The sequence below is a fragment of the Ciona intestinalis genome, chromosome 14, assembly GCF_000224145.3.
Source record: "Ciona intestinalis chromosome 14, KH, whole genome shotgun sequence".
Classification (NCBI taxonomy): domain Eukaryota; kingdom Metazoa; phylum Chordata; class Ascidiacea; order Phlebobranchia; family Cionidae; genus Ciona; species Ciona intestinalis.
In genome coordinates this window covers 1699446-1718681 of record NC_020179.2, presented here as the reverse complement: position 1 = coordinate 1718681, position 19236 = coordinate 1699446, and the positions used below count along the sequence as shown (strand labels likewise).

The 19236-nt window shown below is 35.5% G+C and overlaps 3 protein-coding genes across 3 annotated transcripts in view; 2 read left to right on the top strand and 1 right to left on the bottom strand.

The window, feature by feature from the left end:
• LOC100185521 (polycomb protein suz12-A) overlaps nt 1-4421 on the bottom strand; it is an 11165-nt gene extending 6744 nt beyond the window's left edge. Inside the window, exons 1-7 of the mRNA XM_002129088.5 lie at nt 4261-4421; nt 4046-4192; nt 3258-3401; nt 2180-2479; nt 1760-1865; nt 1292-1367; nt 469-573 (exon numbers count right to left, since the gene is read on the bottom strand). Coding sequence (XP_002129124.1) covers nt 469-573; nt 1292-1367; nt 1760-1865; nt 2180-2479; nt 3258-3401; nt 4046-4192; nt 4261-4323 — 941 coding nt within the window. The 5' untranslated portion in view covers nt 4324-4421. The remainder of the gene's footprint in view (nt 1-468; nt 574-1291; nt 1368-1759; nt 1866-2179; nt 2480-3257; nt 3402-4045; nt 4193-4260) is intronic.
• Nucleotides 4422-4580: 159 nt separating this feature from the next.
• LOC100183159 (pleiotropic regulator 1) lies at nt 4581-11564 on the top strand. Its single transcript, XM_004226814.4, has 13 exons — nt 4581-4831; nt 4910-5016; nt 5786-5898; nt 6018-6090; nt 6456-6606; nt 7295-7387; nt 8201-8350; nt 8721-8822; nt 9327-9419; nt 9839-9957; nt 10270-10409; nt 10751-10944; nt 11322-11564. Exons 1-13 carry the CDS (start codon nt 4814-4816, stop codon nt 11379-11381), a joined length of 1413 nt encoding a protein of 470 aa, XP_004226862.1. The 5' UTR covers nt 4581-4813; the 3' UTR covers nt 11382-11564.
• Nucleotides 11565-13130: 1566 nt separating this feature from the next.
• LOC100183903 (SWI/SNF-related matrix-associated actin-dependent regulator of chromatin subfamily A-like protein 1) overlaps nt 13131-19236 on the top strand; it is an 11417-nt gene continuing 5311 nt past the window's right edge. Inside the window, exons 1-10 of the mRNA XM_018814720.2 lie at nt 13131-13676; nt 13727-13859; nt 14169-14314; nt 14723-14903; nt 15134-15284; nt 15511-15678; nt 16049-16255; nt 17373-17597; nt 18077-18247; nt 18797-18979. Coding sequence (XP_018670265.1) covers nt 13295-13676; nt 13727-13859; nt 14169-14314; nt 14723-14903; nt 15134-15284; nt 15511-15678; nt 16049-16255; nt 17373-17597; nt 18077-18247; nt 18797-18979 — 1947 coding nt within the window. The 5' untranslated portion in view covers nt 13131-13294. The remainder of the gene's footprint in view (nt 13677-13726; nt 13860-14168; nt 14315-14722; nt 14904-15133; nt 15285-15510; nt 15679-16048; nt 16256-17372; nt 17598-18076; nt 18248-18796; nt 18980-19236) is intronic.

Genomic DNA, 19236 nt, shown 5'->3' with positions numbered 1-19236 from the left:
GGGGTCCCAATTTCCCATGTTCTAATTTAAAATATTGGAAAACATAACTTATTTTAATGATATTTTTAATTGTGAGAAAACAATAAACGCTTAATAGAAAAGCACATATGGCATCTCTGGTTCAAATACAGTGTCAGTGACTGTTATTAAAATTGGTAGTTTAACCCAAAAAGTTTGCACATACAGCAGACTCAATTTAAATTGACTGACAGAATAATCCATTTATTCATTCTCACAGGCAGGACATTTGCATTTCAAAATAAATGCCAACAAAAATGTTCATAAGTTTATTATAAGCTATCAAGATTTGGTTTTAAAAAAAAAAAAATTGTCTAACAAAATAACAATTAAAAAATGTATTAGCATTTCAAAACTTTTTAAATTTGATTTAATCTTCTCGAAAAAAGGGTAAAATTTGTTGGTGAAATACCTTGGGCAGTGATGTTAGTTATTAATATTAATCAATACCTTGTCATAGACAATTCGTATTCACCATCTACAAGTAAAGTCTCCTTATCAGCAGAAAATATGGATAATTCTGCTTCATAGATCGCAGTTTTTTCGCTTGGTGCTCTGAAAAAACACATTTGAATTTTGGATGCCAAACATTATAATCTTCAAACGCAATTTAAATAGTGTTGCTAGTACAGAAAATTAAAAGATAGTAATTTAGTAAATGTTATATGTTACAATCTAAAATATACTAAGCTTATACAAAATTACATGATGATAATAAATATAAAATACCTATATAGGCAATATATACTTTGTTTTTATATGTCACAAATTCACGCTTTGATGCGTAAAAGGCTGCTATTCCTTAAACCTTATATTATGTATTGTGCGTAAGTTTCTGGGTCATCTGCCGTATCTATAGATCGATAATTGCGCATCGCGGAAGTCGTGGAACGTAACTGCAAGGTCTGGAGCCAAACCAAACACCCCTGCTGTTACGTATCTAGACGCTGCAGTTATCACGCTGTTCTTTCGTTTTTGTGTCTTTCGGAGTGAAATCGTTGCGTATATAACCGTGTTGTGGTCCGTAGTAAACATGATATACAAGAGTGAACTGAGTTACTTATGGTTGTGAGTAAGAGGAATAAGGAAGACGTTTAGCTACGGTGATTAAGGGGACCAGCTTCGAGACACTTTCGATAGTTAATTCCAATTAAAAAGAAAATCCATCCGTCACTTTTAAACGTGACTATATATATATTTATATAGTATATACAAAAAGTTTAACAATATAATAGATTGTGTATGAAGTAAATATGATCACTTCTTTACTTACGCGCTGTTGCTGAAACGACGAGATTTTCTTCCACCACTGGCAACACTGCTACGGTCGCCATCTTTGCTTTTTGTATCTGGAAACACTGCTGGTTACAACATACATACACTAACCAACTACATTTAAATAAATGCTTGATTTTAGCCGCTTTTACATTTTAGCCGCTTTTACATTTTAGCAGATCAACTGTACTCTACGTGAGTGAGGTCCTGCAGTGTGTCATGTTATGGGACATGAGATTTAGGCCAGATTTGGCCCACTACCCCGACACCCAGGGTGCAACAACATATTAGGAACAACCATGTTGGAACAATACATGATAAGTGTCATGCCTAAGGGCACATACACATTCGCCTATCAGTGTCAAGCATTAAACTAGCTACTGTTTGGTTAAGACGAATGCAATAGCCTTAACACTGAGCCACTACACTAGACACAGAAGCCCTTTACTGCAATTAAATAACATACCATCATTGGTTGTACTTCTTCTTGTGCCAGTAGTTAAATTTCGCAACGAGACAGCAGCTGGGTCATGTTCACGTTTTCTTTTTTTACCACTTCCATCTCCATCACTCTACAGAAATTGTGAATGAATGAATGTAACTTACTTTATCCTTGCGTGGCTGGCCACACAACAGTCGTTTATTGTATTGATTTGTAAATGAGCTTTTTTATTATATTAATTTGTATATGGGCTTTTTTAATTGTATTAATTTGCATGTGACTCAGGGCAAGATTTGCCCTACTATCATGTCTTATAACAAAAAAATAAAATATCACTTTGTTTATTTATTTTAATTAGACGACGAGGTAAGGTCCTATGAGCACAACATGGAATTGGGCCAAGATTTGATTTTAATTAGTAAACAAATGTTTCAATTTTCAAACCGTTTCAGTTTCCGACATTTCTAAGTCACTTGATTCCATTTCACTCTCACTTTCCTCGTCCTGCGTTTCGAAGACTCTAAAAACGAGAGTATAAGTTTTCACTGGCTGGCCATCTCTGGAGCATTGCATGTCATCTGTGTTAAGTGTGATGGCTTCACTTTCGTGGGGAAAGCGAGAAGATTTAGGGTTCACTGGGACCTCCGTGGAGCCAATGAGGTCCTCTGTTTGCTGGGACTCGTTATCTTTTCTTCTGCATCGTAGACTCTTTCGGATGCATACCTCTGTTTCAACATCACTGTACTGGAAATAGAGGTATTAAATAAGTCAGGTTAATATGTATTAATGTATACAGTGGCGCAGCCAGGGGGGTTTTGGGGGTCGTGACCCCCCGCCCCCTTTAAACAAAAAAAAAAAATTTTTCTAAATTTAAAAAAAAAATTTTTTTAGAAACATTTTTTGATTAAAACTACCCCTTATTTTTCTGGCTGCGCCACGGAATGCATATATGTATTCTTTTCCAAGATGTAAGATACGATTGTGCAAATGTTTTGGGGTAAAAACGGACACCATTTATTGATGGAAGAAGTTAAAATGAATGATAAAAAGGAAACGTCAGCACTTGTTTATTTTGGGATTTTTTTATGTTTTTTTTTGTATGTATGGCTGACAATTTAGAAAACCCATTAGTGACTACTGGGTTGGAACAATTGCCATTAAGCATCTTGCCTAAAGACACGTACGCCCGCAATGGTTGTAAAACTGTACCATAGTGGCTGCATAATAACTGAGGTGTATAAAACATGGAATTTAGAATTTGTTTGTATAAGCAATTTAAATTAATAATAAAATGTGACTAAATTATCGTCTCTGGAGGACGATATGAGTCGATTAAAAATATGTGTGTGCTATTTCATACCCAGGGATTTTCCAATTGATTTAAAAGTAAGAATGGGGTTCTAAAATGGAATACAGTGTCCTCTTAATATAAATATTCAATTTTTTTAGTGATTTTTTGGTAGCTTATTTAAAATTAACCTATATTTGAAGAAAGCTGTTAGGCAAATTTGTGAATACCAACCTTCTTTTGCAGATAATTCTCGTTTGCTACTCCCGGGTCAATACAGAAAGCAGAGACGAGTATTTTAAGTTGATTATATTGTGGAGGGATTGGTTCAGGTAGTTTTGATTGGCAGGACTTAAGCAGATTGTTCACGCGAAATAACTGGAGAGAATGGAGCATTTGAAACAGGTGTAATGTAATATTAAGACTTAAAGGAATGGATTTGGCTTATTTACCCTAGCGTGGGGGGGAAAGTACGGTCTTTATAACACAGGTGTTGTTTAATACACTAGTATGTAACAGTGTGGTTAATCTGTATGGATAACAATTTGGACAAACCATTATAGTGACCACTAGGTTGAAGCAATTGTCGTTAAGTGTCTTGCTCAAGGACACTACAACCATAATGGTAGCAGCATTAAGCCCTAAACCTGTAACCTCTAGGTTAAATTCAGGCGCGCTAACCATTGCGACGTACAACAGACCCAGACTGCAGAGTATGGCAGGTGCACGCGCGATTTTTTCACGGACTTTTGGTGATGTACGCCACAATTTGTCCCACGCACGCCAATTAATTAAACAAATAAAAAGATACATATTAAATTAAGTAAGACTTCCTAACGTGGCTTGAAAATGTACATGCTTCGCACGCAGATTTTTAATAATAGCACGCGTGCACGCGAAAAATAACCGTCTTGCACGCGCGAGATCTTGTCAGGAACTGCCGTACTGTGCAGGCGGGCACCAGACTTGTTGCCAACTTATATACTATTTAATATTAATCATAATGCATTATAAAAACTGACCTTTCTTCTGCCGTTTGTTCTAGAGCATCTATCTTGCATGTAGAACAATGAGCGATGCAAAAATATCGGAGAAATGCAATGTCGTGCTCGCAAAAATCGGTAAATTTGGGTTGGTTTTTCGAAGGCACGAAGAAACTCTTCACGATCCTGTAACCAAATTTAAGTTTAAATATTATTTGCACTCTAGTTAATAGCAAAAAGGAAAAACGTCTTACTTGATGAAGATCGACTGAAATGTCATCCTTTTTCTGTCTATCGGTCTTTTTTGGTCGAGGCATTACTTTAAATTCTTATACCTGTAAAAAGTTATTGCAAAACTCAAATTCTGTAATATAAACAAACAGAAATACAACACACACACGTTGTATTGTTTTTCTTTTTTTATGTTTTGCCATGGTCCAGTGGTTTTACCGCCAAACCTTTTTCTCGGAATCCGACGCGGAATCAAATCTGGGAGCTAAGAATTCTAATAAATAAATATTTTCTAACTTAAAACGCATTTTACATTTATCTTAAAAATAAATCTCGGAATTTTATCAATGTTTTCATTTGTATTTAAATAGTATTTCTAATTTTACGTGTAATTTCCGCGCGGAAATACACAAACAGCGTTTCGTTTTGTAACGTTCTGACATATACAGATGTTTTTTATAAGTTCAGGTGTACCAAAACAAGATTGTTGACTTTTCTAGCCTATATTTCAAAGTTTTTCGTATATCAGCACTTCAACTGTAAATACTGGTCTGTTTGTTTTAAAAATAAAAAGCGATGGCAGACGTTGCTCAGGTAAATTATAAAATTTCAGTATGACATATGTATTTCTATAGTTTTCCATGATTTTGAGTATCCTTTATGTACGCACAGGACATTACAAAGCATTCCATGCACACACTTGTGTTTCGAAGTTTGAAGCGATCACATGACATGTTCATATCGGACCAAGCTGCTCCAGTTCCAAACAATGACGCAGCGTGAGTGTATACACAATAATAATAATAATTTTTGGTGCTAGTTTAGAGTCTTCCCTTCCCCACCTTCTTTGCTAACCACTAACCCCTATAACCACTAACTACTAAGTTACCAACCCCCATAACCACTAACCCCCTAACCATCATTCTAACCCCCTAACCCCTAGGGGTTAGTGGTTAGCAAATAAGGTGGGAGGGGAGAAGATTCTTCACTAGCACCTATATTTCTATCTAAATACACAATAATAATATTAATTTTTATTTGTCTTTTCGATTACGGTAGCAAAGATTTAAAAATATTTTAAACAAAAAGACAGGATTTAGCGACAAAACAATAATTGTTAAAGCACGCTTTTATTTAAAAACATATTTACATAACACATTTAATTAGAAGAAAATAAGCGTGCTACTTAAGGGATGAATGTAACTTGCTTAATCCTAGTGTGGCCGAAAATAGATATTCATTATAATACAAGTGTTCTGTTTCATACTCGTCGTGAGTTACCACATATAATGTAACTTTGTGGGTATATATACTTTTTTTTATGGTGTATGGCCAACAATTTAGACAACCCATTAATTACTACTTAGTTGAGGTAATTGCCGTTAAGTGTCTTGCCCATAGACACATACGCCCACAATGGTACCAGCAACGAGTCTTGAACCCATACCTCTAAGTAAGAGGCTAGGCCCATAACCAACTGTACCACAACAATGTCTCTACTATTGAACACTTAGTCATATTGGTAACATATACTTGGCTATATAACAGGTCAAAATTGAGTAGAAGTGTAAAGACAGTTTCCGAGTATGGACCTGTTCTTCATATGGCTAAAGACAAAAAGAAAACGGCAAAAATTACTTCAGCAACTAATGGTACACAAGGTATATACTATATATATATATGTTTAATTCTAGACTTAAACTTTTGGTTAAAATGAAAGTTATACCTATGTTTCATATAGGGTGTTTTAATACCAATTCCCATAAACTTGTTTTCTTAGGTGATAGCTCAATGTTGGCTATAATGGATTCAAACCAAAAAGATATAAGCAATGGTACTGCTAAAGCAAAGAGGTAATTACTAAAAAACAAATCAGGTCACATTTTTTACATTATTTTCATCATTAGATTACTACTGGTATAAGATATAGCAGACAGACGTATATGCATAGCTGCATGGGTGCTTGGTGCTTGGATGTCACCCTAATTTTGACACAATTTTAATTAAAACGGACTGTTTTCTTTGATGTGTCTGTAAAAATAAGCCAAATAAACGTGTAGGCTATTGCATTTTCAACATTTTTCACTGAGGGTTTCCTATGTTTGATGATTATGAGTTTACTGTATTCTAAAAATCACCCCTATTTTATTACAAATTAAAAAGGGCAAAACTTTGAAAAATATTAAAAAGTAACACCTATTATTACTATTATTTCCAGTTCCGCGAATGTCACAGTAAATCCTGATGACATTCAACGTCTTCATGAAACCAACAAAGCACTGTTGGCAGTAAACAGTCGTCCTATCGCACCTCGTAAAGCACAAATTATGCCCAAACCACGGTGGCATGCACCTTGGAAACTCTACAGGGTAAAAAATATTTCGTTAAATATATATATGTTGTAGCGGTTAAATTTCGTATCGATTATACTTTATCATTTCTCTATTCTGTGTTATGGTTTTTATGTTGATGCAAACTATTGAGAATCGTGATTAATAAGTTTGGAATACAGCTCAGCTGGACTTTGTTAACTTTGCAGTTCTGGTGACAGTTCAGTCGGGGTTTTGTGTCACCTACAGTACAGTACTTTAGTCAGTTCTCTCTTTGTCCTTTTTTTCAGTCTGTGCACTACGTATATATTTTTAAATAATACATTTTTTTACTAGTGTAATGAGTAACGACTGTACCAATTTTGTTGAATAGTAATAAATATTTACCCTTTAATATATATATATATTTATAAATTATAATTATAACATTTTTTACATGCTCTTACGACTGTAGCAATTTTTTTAGGTAGACATTATTTTTCTGATATAAACAAAATATTTTTATGTTAACATAGGTGTTTTTTTACTTTAAATTTCCCAGAACTTTTTTTCTAGCTCTTTTTTATTTAAAAAAAAACAGCAAACAAAGTTGTCTATAAAACAACATAGCAGCAAAAAAATGTAATGTATAACTACCTTTCAAAAGCTGCCTCATTTTAACTATGACACTATAATTATGACTATACCCCACATTCTGTGTTTTATATTTTCACATTTCTTTCCCCAGGTTATTAGTGGTCATTTAGGTTGGGTACGAAGTGTTGCGTTTGAACCTGGAAATGAATGGTTTGTTACTGGATCCAACGACAGAACTATTAAAGTAAGAATATTCAGCAGTTTGTTAATGCCTTGTCACTCCTGTGTATTAAATTTAAACATTTTTTATTGTTTTTTGAGAATTTGCCATAATTTAAGAGCAGACTGGTTAATGTCCTGTATATTAAATCTGAATCTTTTTTTGTGTTTACAAAATTAGTAATAACTTAAACTCCATAAAACGCAGATTTTCTGATCAGTTCAAATACAAACATACACCCCTTAATTTTAATTCCTATATCACTGAAAGTGACGTAAGATTTTAAATTGAAACGTTTGGAGTGCAGACAGTTATACCATTATATAGTAGGGTGAGGGAAGATTTCGTTCTATTTCTTGACTCATTTGATAGTAAACAAAGAACATACAAGGAATTATAAAACCGTATCTTCACAACTTCCATAAATCATTGTTAATTGTTTAAAACACGATCAGGATAATTGGATATTATGTGCTAAAGGTGCCCCGTCTTTCCCACCCCACTATATGTGCGGTGTCACAAATTATGTTTTGCTTTTGTTGTTATTGGCCGAAAGCTATTAAGTCACAGCAAGTGTGACGTAACATCGTTCTTTATTACGTGTGTCACTGTGTCGAAATGCCAGAAACGTGGCAGTTGTTTTTGGAGGGACCAAGAATATATTTTTTGGTGGGGTTGTAAAATGTATTATTGACGTTGGTGTAAAACTTATTATAATAAAAACTTGTGGAAGCACTGCAGGGCGTTCTGTATATGTTCCTAATTGAGAGAAGCAAAATTCGTGCATGCGACATGCGGTAATCTTTGTATTTAATTTATCATAACTTATTTATCCAGATTTGGGACCTTGCCAGTGGTAAATTGAAGTTGTCTTTAACTGGTCATATTAGTTCTGTACGCGGGCTTGCAGTTAGTGCTCGGAATCCATATTTGTTCTCATGTGGAGAGGATAAGATGGTGAAGTGCTGGGATTTAGAGCAAAACAAGGTAAATGTTTCTATATTTCGATATATATATTTTTACATTAGTTTTTCCGCATTCTTTTTTATTAAATTTTGTTTTCCCCTTGGCCATTTTTGTCAAATTTTTTAAGATCTCGAGCAAAACAAAGTAAATGTTTCTATAATTCGATTTATATTTGACATTAGGTTTTTTACATTTTGATTTTTTAAATTTTGTTTTTCACCTTGTCACTTAAAAAATTTTTTTTTGGTATTTTACATTACGTTTTTATTAGAAAGTTGATTTTAAAATCAACTGCAGAACGTAATGTTTACCATGAAGGCTTGAAATAATATGTCTGTATTATATATAAAAAGAATATATATATATGTTTTCACCCAGTTACATTACACAGGTGATCAGACATTATCACGGTCACTTAAGTGCGTGTTACGCCCTTGATCTTCATCCTACCATTGATGTTTTAGTTACTTGTGGTCGTGATTCTTCTGCCAGGGTGAGCAGTGTTTTGAGTTCATGTTCATTGTTTTTTCATTTTATGATGCATTCTGTGCTTCTCTTTTGTCCTGTATTTTACATTGCGTTTTTTACTGGGAAGTTGATTTTTTAATTGATTTTTAAAACAGTTCTGTAAAATTAGACTGAAATAAGTAAATATAATCATGATAATAAATTCAATTTTGATTTCATTATTTAACATTAACATTTTCATAAACCTTCCTGTATTTTTGTTACGCCCAACATTGTAATTGAATGTTTAGGAGCTTGCAGCGTAAATTAGTAACCAAAAGATACTAGGTTCGATGCTTGGTACTGGCACCATTGATGGCATTAGTGTCCTTGGGCATGACACTAAACTGACATTGCTTCAACCCAGTAATCACTAATGGGTTGTAGCACCCTGAATGTCAGCTCTAAATCTGGTCTAAATCCCAGGAAATGCTATGTTGTAAGACCTTACCCACGTACAATAAAAAATTTACATTCTATTCATATGCAGGTGTGGGACATGAGAACTAAAGCAAATATTATGACACTGTCAGGTCATACTAACACAGTTGCTGATGTCAAATGCCAAGCTGCATTGCCAGAGGTATTTTTTACAGTTTACTTGTTAATATAAAAGCTTTAGGCAGGCTGTAGCTCGACAGTGGCCATCAGGAAAAATATATATCACAGTGGTAAAATGGTCAAGAGATCACTTAGTCTATTATATAACAATAGGTGTAAGAATATATAACAATTTTTGCGTCCTATCAATTAAATTTAAATTGTAAATTTATACAACCATATTTAACGCTGTGGGGTAAGATGAGACATCTTTTTATTCTATTTTATCGTCCCATTTGGTAGTAAACATAAACGTTTGAAGAATTTTAAAACCGTATTCCACGACTCCTATAGACTGTTGTTAATTGTTTAAAACAGGATCAGGATATTTGATATTTTGTGCTGAAGGCGTCCCATCCTCCCCCACCCTAATATATATTTTAAAACCCTAATCTCATACAGGTTATAACAGCTTCACACGATTGTACAGTTCGTCTGTGGGATCTGGCTGCGGGAAAAACACGCTCCTGTCTTACAAACCACAAGAAAAGTATCCGTTCCATTGCTATGCACCCGACACAGTGAGTTTCCTAACGATTTTTGTTATATTCCAATATTGGCTAGAGGTTTTGTAATATTTTAAATACCAATAACATTTGAAAAGAGGGTTGTGATTAAGGGCCAACTTTGGCTAAAACCCTGGGTCGGGTACCACCATTTTTTGGTATAGGACCCTCTCCCCCCCCCCTTTACAAAATACAATAAAATGGTCTTTTTCAATCCCTCTGTTAATAAATGTAAAACAATCTTTAACATTATTTAAATATAAAAATATTATACATACTGTACTGGTTATAAAAAGCCAATTTACCACAAATTGCACTCTCATACAGATACACGTTTGCTAGCGGGGCACCAGACAACATAAAACAGTGGAAATTTCCGGATGGTGATTTTATACAGAACATGTCAGGCCACAACGCTATTGTTAACTGCCTTGCTTTAAGTTCTGATGGTGTGCTGGTCTCTGGAGGTAGGAGGTTTTGCATATCTGACTAACTAAGTTTATTAAACAGAATATAAAGTAAAAGATGCTAAGATATAACAGAAATGACATTGTGTGCACTTTCTTGTCTTGATGCATAATGGCAAAGAAACAATAGTCATTATGACATGGGTGTCTTATTTTATACTCTTTGTATCCGCTTACGAGTTTTCACATAGGTTGTGGCTGTTTTTTTGCCCAAAGACACGTATATTCTCACAAATGGCATAATGGTAGCGGCGATGGGCTTTGAACCAGTAACCTCTGTGTTAGAGCAAGCACGCAACCCATTGTAACCTACCAAACTAACAAATTCCGTTCAATTGCAGCCGACAACGGTACAGTGCATCTTTGGGACTGGCGCACAGGCTACAACTTTCAACGTACAAAAGCGCCCGTTCAACCCGGTTCTCTGGACAGCGAGAGCGGCGTTTTTGCCATGGCGTTTGACAAAAGTGAGAGTCGTTTAGTGACGTGCGAAGCCGACAAAACAATCAAGATTTATAAAGAAGATGACGAAGCGGTAAGCTTTCTTTTACTGTATTGTAAATAATGACGTTTATGCTTTGTTTAATATAGTAAAGTAAGGTAAGAAGGGACACCTTTAGCACACAATATCCAAATATCTTGGATCTTGTTTTAAACATTTAACAACGGTCTATGGGAGTCGTGGGGATATAGTTTTACAATTCTTTAATGTTTTTTGTTTATTATTTAAAGGGAAAATAAAATAGTTAAAAGATCTCCCATCTTCACCATCCTTATGTATTATACAATACGATATGCGTTTTTTGGAATTTTTTTTGGGCTTGATGGTTTTCCGTGATAAGTGTAACGTGTAGGTAGAACGAAGCTCTTTTTATTCGATAACAAATTTATTGTTGTTTTTTGTTTTAATAGTCAGAGGAATCGCACCCTATCAATTGGAAACCAGAGATTGTACGAAAAAAGCGTTTCTGAATCGGCAAGAAGACCTACGCATTCCAGCTGTCTTTATTTCACACGCCAAAGGTCGTTTACTGCGCTATCATCATGTGCAACTGTTTTTTACCGTTTTCTAATCATAACACGACCTACGATGCCCACTGCTGCGGCATAGCTCTCTCGCAACGAATTTCGATATAAAACTGAAAATACTCGGCACTGTATTTGTTTATTTACTTTCCCACGCTGTATACTCTATAGATTGGCCCTATAAACATATACAGCCAAACTAGCCTAGCGATCATGCAGCACGAAGTGTAAGATTTTACAGTATTGTGCTCGAAAATCAACATGGTACAGTCCAGTATCTGTTAGCCAGTCTCGCCTCCCGTAGATTTAAACTCACGAACGCGAGTCTGATGCTCCAATGGTATGTGTTCATGAATTTCAATGGCGGAGATGCATTTCGGGACTTGAATTCGTCATCCCAGCGATTTAAACTTTCTATTTTATTTGATTTCTGGCTTGCTGTTGGTGTCGATTCTAACTTTTGGTTCTTTTGAGCAGCTGGCTGTCTGTGACACGGTTGTTGCTGAACTGGCTTTTTCCGCCTGTTGTTCATGCACCTGCCGCATGGAGGCTGTTTTGGTGCTGGCATAAATGCCGAGCTAGAGTTACCGCAGTCTTTATAACGACATGATAGCCTATCTGCTAAACGTCTAAGCAATCTAAGGTCATTCACAGAGATCCACGGCTTCATAGAGCCGTTATTTCTCGGACCCGAACGACTTCGTGTGAAAATACTAAATTTCTGATGCGGAAAGCGAAAAAGCGTGCGGTGTTGAAGCTGGTATTTCGCTCCCCACCTTTTTGCCGTAAAGGAAGTTGGATACCACGCGTAAGTCCGTCTCCATGTATGGAAATTGATCGGTTCCTGCTCGCTGAAGTTATTAACCGAACGATACGGTTGGTTATCCAAATGATATTCCGGGTGTAAGTAGCCTCCGCTACGAAGCGGCACGGTGACAATCCTCATCGGACCTTTTCGATTACTTTTCGCATGTGCTCTCAAAACCGCTGCGGTAAGAGCTTGTTGTATTTCATGGTCTTGCTTTTCCTCTTTTAAAGGACTTATCCTTTTCTTCAGCATGGCCATAATTCGCTGGGTTAGACTTTTAGGTTTCTTATCCGGTGAAGTCGGTTCGGACTTAGACGGCGAGACTTCGGTTTCTTCACTCTCCGAAATTTTGTGACAAGAGCAACTGTTTTTTGTCGGACTGTACTTTTCGACTGCCGTGTCTTCCTGCTTTATTTTCATTTGCCTGCTGAGCTGCACTTCTATTTGCGACATCTCTGGTTTAAAGCAAGCAAGCCTTGTGGTATGTGCGTCCAAATCCAGTTTACGTCCATGACCATTCGACGCATATAATATTACTTTAAAAATCTCTTCCACTCTTCTTTTCTTTTTATCTTTGTTGTGGCAGAGGCCTTTGCCATCGCCAACAGACAAAGGATCCATGCACCTGCAATACTTCGTCATTTCGCATATACAAGTGGTAACATAAATCGGTAACACCTAATGATATTTTTCCCAAATAAATGTGAAATTTTAAGTTATTTAGGTTGCATGACAACGCATTTGTCGTGTGCTCTTGTTTCGTCACAACAATTTGGGTTGCGTTTCCTGGGAGCCGTATTTAGGCTTCACAATGACATCCGTCTAAAACAACATACAGAGGTTAAATAGCATTTAGCAAACTTTATGCTGGATCTCATATATATATTTACTAAATATTTCATACGCTATTTCAGTGTACGCGAATAGGTTTTTAATTTACAAAAAATCCCCTTTAGCGATACTTTCAGTTTGATCAGTGTAGCTGGAAACATAGCTTTACCATTGCGTAGTTCAGGTGATTTTTTTGTTATTATTCACACAACAGATACGAATGCCTCAGCATACAGAAGAACAAAGAAAAAGGATTGAGGAAAATCGCTTGCGAGCGATACGTATTCGATCTGAAAAAGCGGCAGCATCTGCCAATACAGTGCCTGTCAAAACCAACGTCAAAACTTTTGCTTCTACCTCTGCCCCGGTAGAAATTAAACCGAAAAGAGCATTAAATGATAACTCCAACACTCAAAACGGTTTTTATGGTCCAAAAAAGTCTGGCATTTCTCTAAAATGTACCGTAATACAAGGCAATCGTTTTAGTGTGACATGTCCATACAATCCCAAGCTCGTTACAGTTTTTAAAAGCATTGCTTCAAGAAGGTATGACCCAGCAACTAAGAAATGGAATTTCAGCACGTCTGATCATGCAACACTAGGTATGACCATACAAAATTTAAGTTTTCCTGTTTAAACTGTTTGTTTTCAGCCTCAAAAGTGAGAAGCTCTGGATTCCAGCTATCCAACCCGGAAAATGCAGTCATTGTAAAAAGCGCTGAGGGTGGCTCTACTTCTCTATCCTTAGATGACGTCAATCATAATAACACAAAGTGCAATGGAAAGTATGAACACTTTGTCTTTTAATATTTATATGCTTGGTAGCCTATTCTTTACAATGCATTTTCCAAAACACCAATATATCAGACTTCTAGAAAAGCTATAATTTTCACATGGTAGTCTTGTTTAAAATATCTCCGGCATGTTATTTTAGTACATAATTAATAAACAGTTGATATTACTATGTTAGTAGTACTACCATTTGTTGCACATATAGGCTACTTTATAAAGTTAGAAATTTTTCCTGGTTTTCTGGCCAATGAAATCTCCAATAGTACCTTACCACCTTAAATAAAACCTTTTTTTCTCAACAGATGTTACCTTATATCAGATACACATTTTGAAGTGGAGATGCCTTACAATAACAAGGCAGTTGCTATATTTAAATCCTTACCAAGCAAAGTATACGACATCAATACAAGGCAGTGGAGTTTCCATTTAACTGATTATAACCAGTTGGGTAAGAACTGAACAATAGTTTTCATACTGAATGATCACATTAACAATTCGGATACTCCATATTAAAGCACCACCGGGTTGGAGCAATTGCTGTTAAGTGTATTGCCCAAGAACATGTCTACAAGAAAAACAGTAGCACCCCAAGAGATCCTAATCATTACACTGGCATCATGGTACAGTTGGTAAGCTTTAACCCAGAGGTAATGGGTTTGAAGCTCGTCGCTGCTACCATTTTGGGCGTATGTGTTCTTGTGCAATACACTTAACAGCAATTACCTCAACCTAGTTGCCATTAATGGATTGTCTAAATTTTTAGCTTTATATACATGGTAACTCGTAAGCTGGCACGAGGTGTATGAAACAAAACAACCTACACCTGATCTCAAAATAAAGAGTCTTTCTTTTCTAGTTTCCTCTATCAACAAAGAGCAAGATCTTCATTTGGAGACTTTCCCGTCCACTCTGCTTCAGATCTTCAAGAGCAAAATCTCTGGAGCCAAAACTGATTCTGTCCTCCAGGAGTTTGATCTTTCCCATGTTGATGAAAAAGTGGAAACCTCTTTGATGCCTTTTCAACGAGAAGGAGTAAAGTACGTAAATGTTTTCTTAATTTTGATGACCAACTGACATGTTACACAGAACATTTCTGCAATAGCATAGAACACATTAGATGCAAAATATATAATGTTATATTACATAGCCTTAAAAAAATATTTTATTTTTTCTACCTATTTTGTTGAAAATTTGTAGTAAAGACCCAGAATGTCATTTTTGACTGTTTATTCATTACCAAAATTCCTAAATACAAGTATTTCTTTAGTTTTGCACTGTCAAAAAATGGTCGAATTCTTCTTGCTGATGACATGGGTTTGGGTAAAACAGTGCAAAGTATCTGTATCGCGTCATATTATAGAAGCAGTTGGCCTTTGTTGATTATCTGCCCTTCATCTGTTAGACTTATGTGGAAAGAGGTAAATGGGTCTACATTTGTTTAGCATTTAAAAGTTTTTACAAAGCTTGTTACTAGGTTAACTATGGCCTAAATTCCAGGTAAAAACTGTTACATATAATGTTTATCCTATTTTAAAAGTTGTGGTGACATCTCACTTTAAAAGTTAGAACTGAACCCATAACAAAAGATAGAATTTTTATTTCAATTTTGGCTACTGTTGTTAAATCTTATTGTATTTTTTTCAGTCTCTATTACGTTGGCTTCCATCCCAGCTTGAACATGATGATGTTAATGTAATGTTGACTGGAAGAGATAACATTCCAACAAACTCTCTTGTTACTGTTATTAGTTACGATCTGCTTACTAAACACCAGGCAAGATTCGAAGCTAAGAAATACAAATGTGCAATAGTGGTAAGTATTATCTATAAATTATAATAGAGTTGGAGAAGACGGGACACCTTTAGCACATATTATCCAAATATACTGATTTTGTTTTAAACAATTAATAACGGTCTATGGGAGTCGTGAGGATGTGGGTTTATTATTCTTTTAATGTTATTTGTTTACTACTAATTGGCACGAGAAAATAGAATGAAAAGGTGTCCCATCTTTTCCCACCTTACTATATACTTTCTCGTTACCAAAGTACAGAACTATACACCATAGCCGATTGAAGAGCAATAATAAATAGAATTCACCACATTAATCAGCAAGGTACTTTATGTTTAACGACCATAAATTTTATTACATTTTATAAAAAAAACTGAAACATTTTTTACAGGATGAATCTCATTTTATCAAAAACTTTAAAACTGCAAGAGCAAAATCAGCAACTGCAGTTTTAAAACACACCAAACACCTTCTGCTTCTCTCTGGTACCCCTGCATTATCAAGACCATCGGAACTATATACACAAATTTCAACATTGAGATCTGATCTCTTTCCCTATTTCCACCAATTTGGTCTGAGATACTGTAATGCAAAACAGGTTTGTTTTTTTCTTAATTTTTTCTACAGACTCTATACTGTGCTTATAAGCTAATAGTATTCTATATGGGTTTGACTTTGATCCTACAGCAAGGCACAACATGGGACATAGGTTTAGGCCATAGTTTGCTCATTGCCCCAAGCTAAAGAAAAAGTATATATACTTCCTATATGATAGCCTTAGATATAGGAGAGGCATCACACGGACTAGCTTCATAAAGCAGTATAATTAGAATAATTTTAAGTTTTTCTAAATCGGTTGTGTTACATATATTTTTTTACGCAACATACTGATTGAACACTGTAGCACAGTGGTTAGAGAGCTTCTCTCTAGACCAGTGGATACAGGTTCTAAAGTCTATCTAGACCAGGGGTTCCCAAACTTATTTTATCGCGTGCTAATATGTAAAATCATAATTATGCGTCGGGCAAGGTTTTCCTTGCTATATTGGCGACGCAACTTGTATTGGCCAAAATTTGGTTATAACGAATACTTTTAGGTCAGGAAGTTCGACACATATGCTGGTAATAAACATGGCTTCTAGAACAGATTAAACTACGTACTTGCGGAGTAAAAGACAAAGTTTCCAGTTTTTTTTTTGTTAAACCATGCCGCGATATAATCCCTATACTAGAGTAACAAGCGTGGAAGGTTGGCTGATGCTGTGACAGTCATAACTATTTTTGTGACGTAACAAAGACAATGTAAATTATTACAGAAATCAATACAACATTTTTAGACGGTTTTTTAAACTTTAAAGTAATATGTACATTTGTGAACGTATGCAATCAGTAATTTTAAAGTCCTCTGAGAGCCATTTATTTTGCTCCTGCGGGCCGCAGATAGCCCATGGGCCGCAGTTTGGGAACTCCTGATCCAGACTTATGCTGGTGTTGTTGTAGAAAAGACACTTGAGGAAAATTGGTTTAACTGTTGGGTACCTAATGGGATTGTCCAAATTGTCAGCCACACGAAACAAAAAACTTACTCATAACGTCATAAGCATGCACAAAGTGCTTGAATAGTAACACCTGTGTTATAACGACTGTCCCGCTATGCAAGGATAATTATTAGGTTACATTCATGCTAGAACAATAAAATCTAATTTTTTCTACAGAACACCTGGGGATGGGATTATTCTGGCTCATCAAACATGACTGAGCTACGTTTAATTCTCCAAGAAACGGTCATGCTCCGTCGCACAAAAGACGACGTGCTTCACCAACTTCCACCGAAACTCCGTCGCACAGTGGCGCTAGATGTCAGCATTGAAAAAGCCTCAATAAAACAGAGGAAACTTTTAGAAGCATCACAGAGTGCCGTTAATCAAAAAGGTCTTTCGGTATGTTGGATTTTTAATAATTAATACTTTTAATAGTAAATAACTTTATTCGTCTCTACGATTACGGTAGCGAAGAATTAAAAATATTTTAAACAAAAACAGGATATAGCGACAAAACAATAGTTGTTAAAACACGCTTACAGTTAAAAACATATTTACATTTAGTTGGAAGAAAATAGGCGTGGTTGCTACACCATTTTTATTTCACATTTAGCTTAGTAAGAAAAATAGGAATGTAAATACTTGAATTTGGGGTTTAGAAATCCGCTGTATTACTTCTAACTTTTCATGGATGTTTGGCTGTTTTTAAATTAAATTTACTTTGTCTGGATATTCTGTTATGTGTGTTTAAATAATTAATCAAATTTATACAGACTGATACAGTAGTTTCTTACAATTATGGCAAGACTTTATAAAGCAGAACACTGCTTCCAATTCTATATTGTAATAAATCTGTAATCTGTGTTTTTTTTTTACAGGCTGCAGAAAAGCACGGAATTCTGCTTCAATATTTCAACGAGACAGCCAAGTTTAAGCTGCCAGGTATCAAGTCTTATGTGCTTGATCTTTTGGAGGGCGGCCACAAGTTCCTGTTATTTGCTCATCATAAATCTGTGCTCGACAGTGTAGAAACTGACTTGAATAAAAAGGTATTTATGAAGTTAAACTATATTTCTTTTTTTCTTTGTGTTTTCTTATGTGCTAAATTTTTCTTTGTTTTTTTCCATGCAGTAAATATTTCTTTGTGTGTACTGTTTTTTCTATGTACTAAATGAATTAAATGAATGCCTATTTATGTTTGCTTGGTGGGGTGGGACAGTCGTTATGAGTTCTATTTCATACATCTCATGCCCGCTTACAAGTTACCGCACATGTGTTAACTTTGTAGGTAACAATTTTTTAGTTTTTTTAATAATTTTTTTTATATGTGGCTGATAATTTAGCAAACCCATAAGGGACAACTGGTTTGAGGTAAAAGCAAATATTAATAATTCTCTCGGGCAAGAACAAATTTATCTATAATTGTAGCAAAATAGAGCCCCAAACCCATATTCTCTTGCCTCAGAATATTTGGATATTATGTGCTAAAGATGTCCCATCTCCCCCACCCCACTATATTTATAATAATGCAAATATTCAATGTACTTAGTATGTGTAATAAGACTTTAGAATCGCGTAATTCTTAAATTTTAATCCAGGGCTGTGACTACATTCGAATAGATGGCTCAACACCATCTGAGCGCCGTCAAACTGAAGTGGCGAGATTCCAAGAAAATTCTTCCTGCAAGGTGGCGCTGTTGAGCATTACAGCTGCAAACATGGGGATTACTCTTCATTCAGCTTCATTGGTTGTTTTTGCGGAGCTGTTTTGGAATCCAGGGGTAAGAACTAACTCGTAAGCTTGCATGAGGTGTCTGAAACAGAACACCTGTGTTTAACAGCTGTCGTTTTTCAGCCACGTGAGGATAAAGTAAGTTACATTACATACATTAAGCATATGGACTTTTGTTAACTAATAACAATAGCAAATGAATGTATCTTATTTATTCTCCCATGGCGGGGCAATGACATTGGCTATAACAAGGGACTAACAGGTTAAAAAAGTTATTGTTACCTGTTTTACTCAAGGACACTTGCG

Excerpts from the sequence above, each read along its gene's own strand:
- LOC100183159 (XM_004226814.4), top strand. Across the intron at positions 6,607-7,294 it reads CACCTTGGAAACTCTACAGG|GTTATTAGTGGTCATTTAGG; the intron begins GTAAAAAATATT and ends TTCTTTCCCCAG. Across the intron at positions 10,410-10,750 it reads TGGTGTGCTGGTCTCTGGAG|CCGACAACGGTACAGTGCAT; the intron begins GTAGGAGGTTTT and ends GTTCAATTGCAG.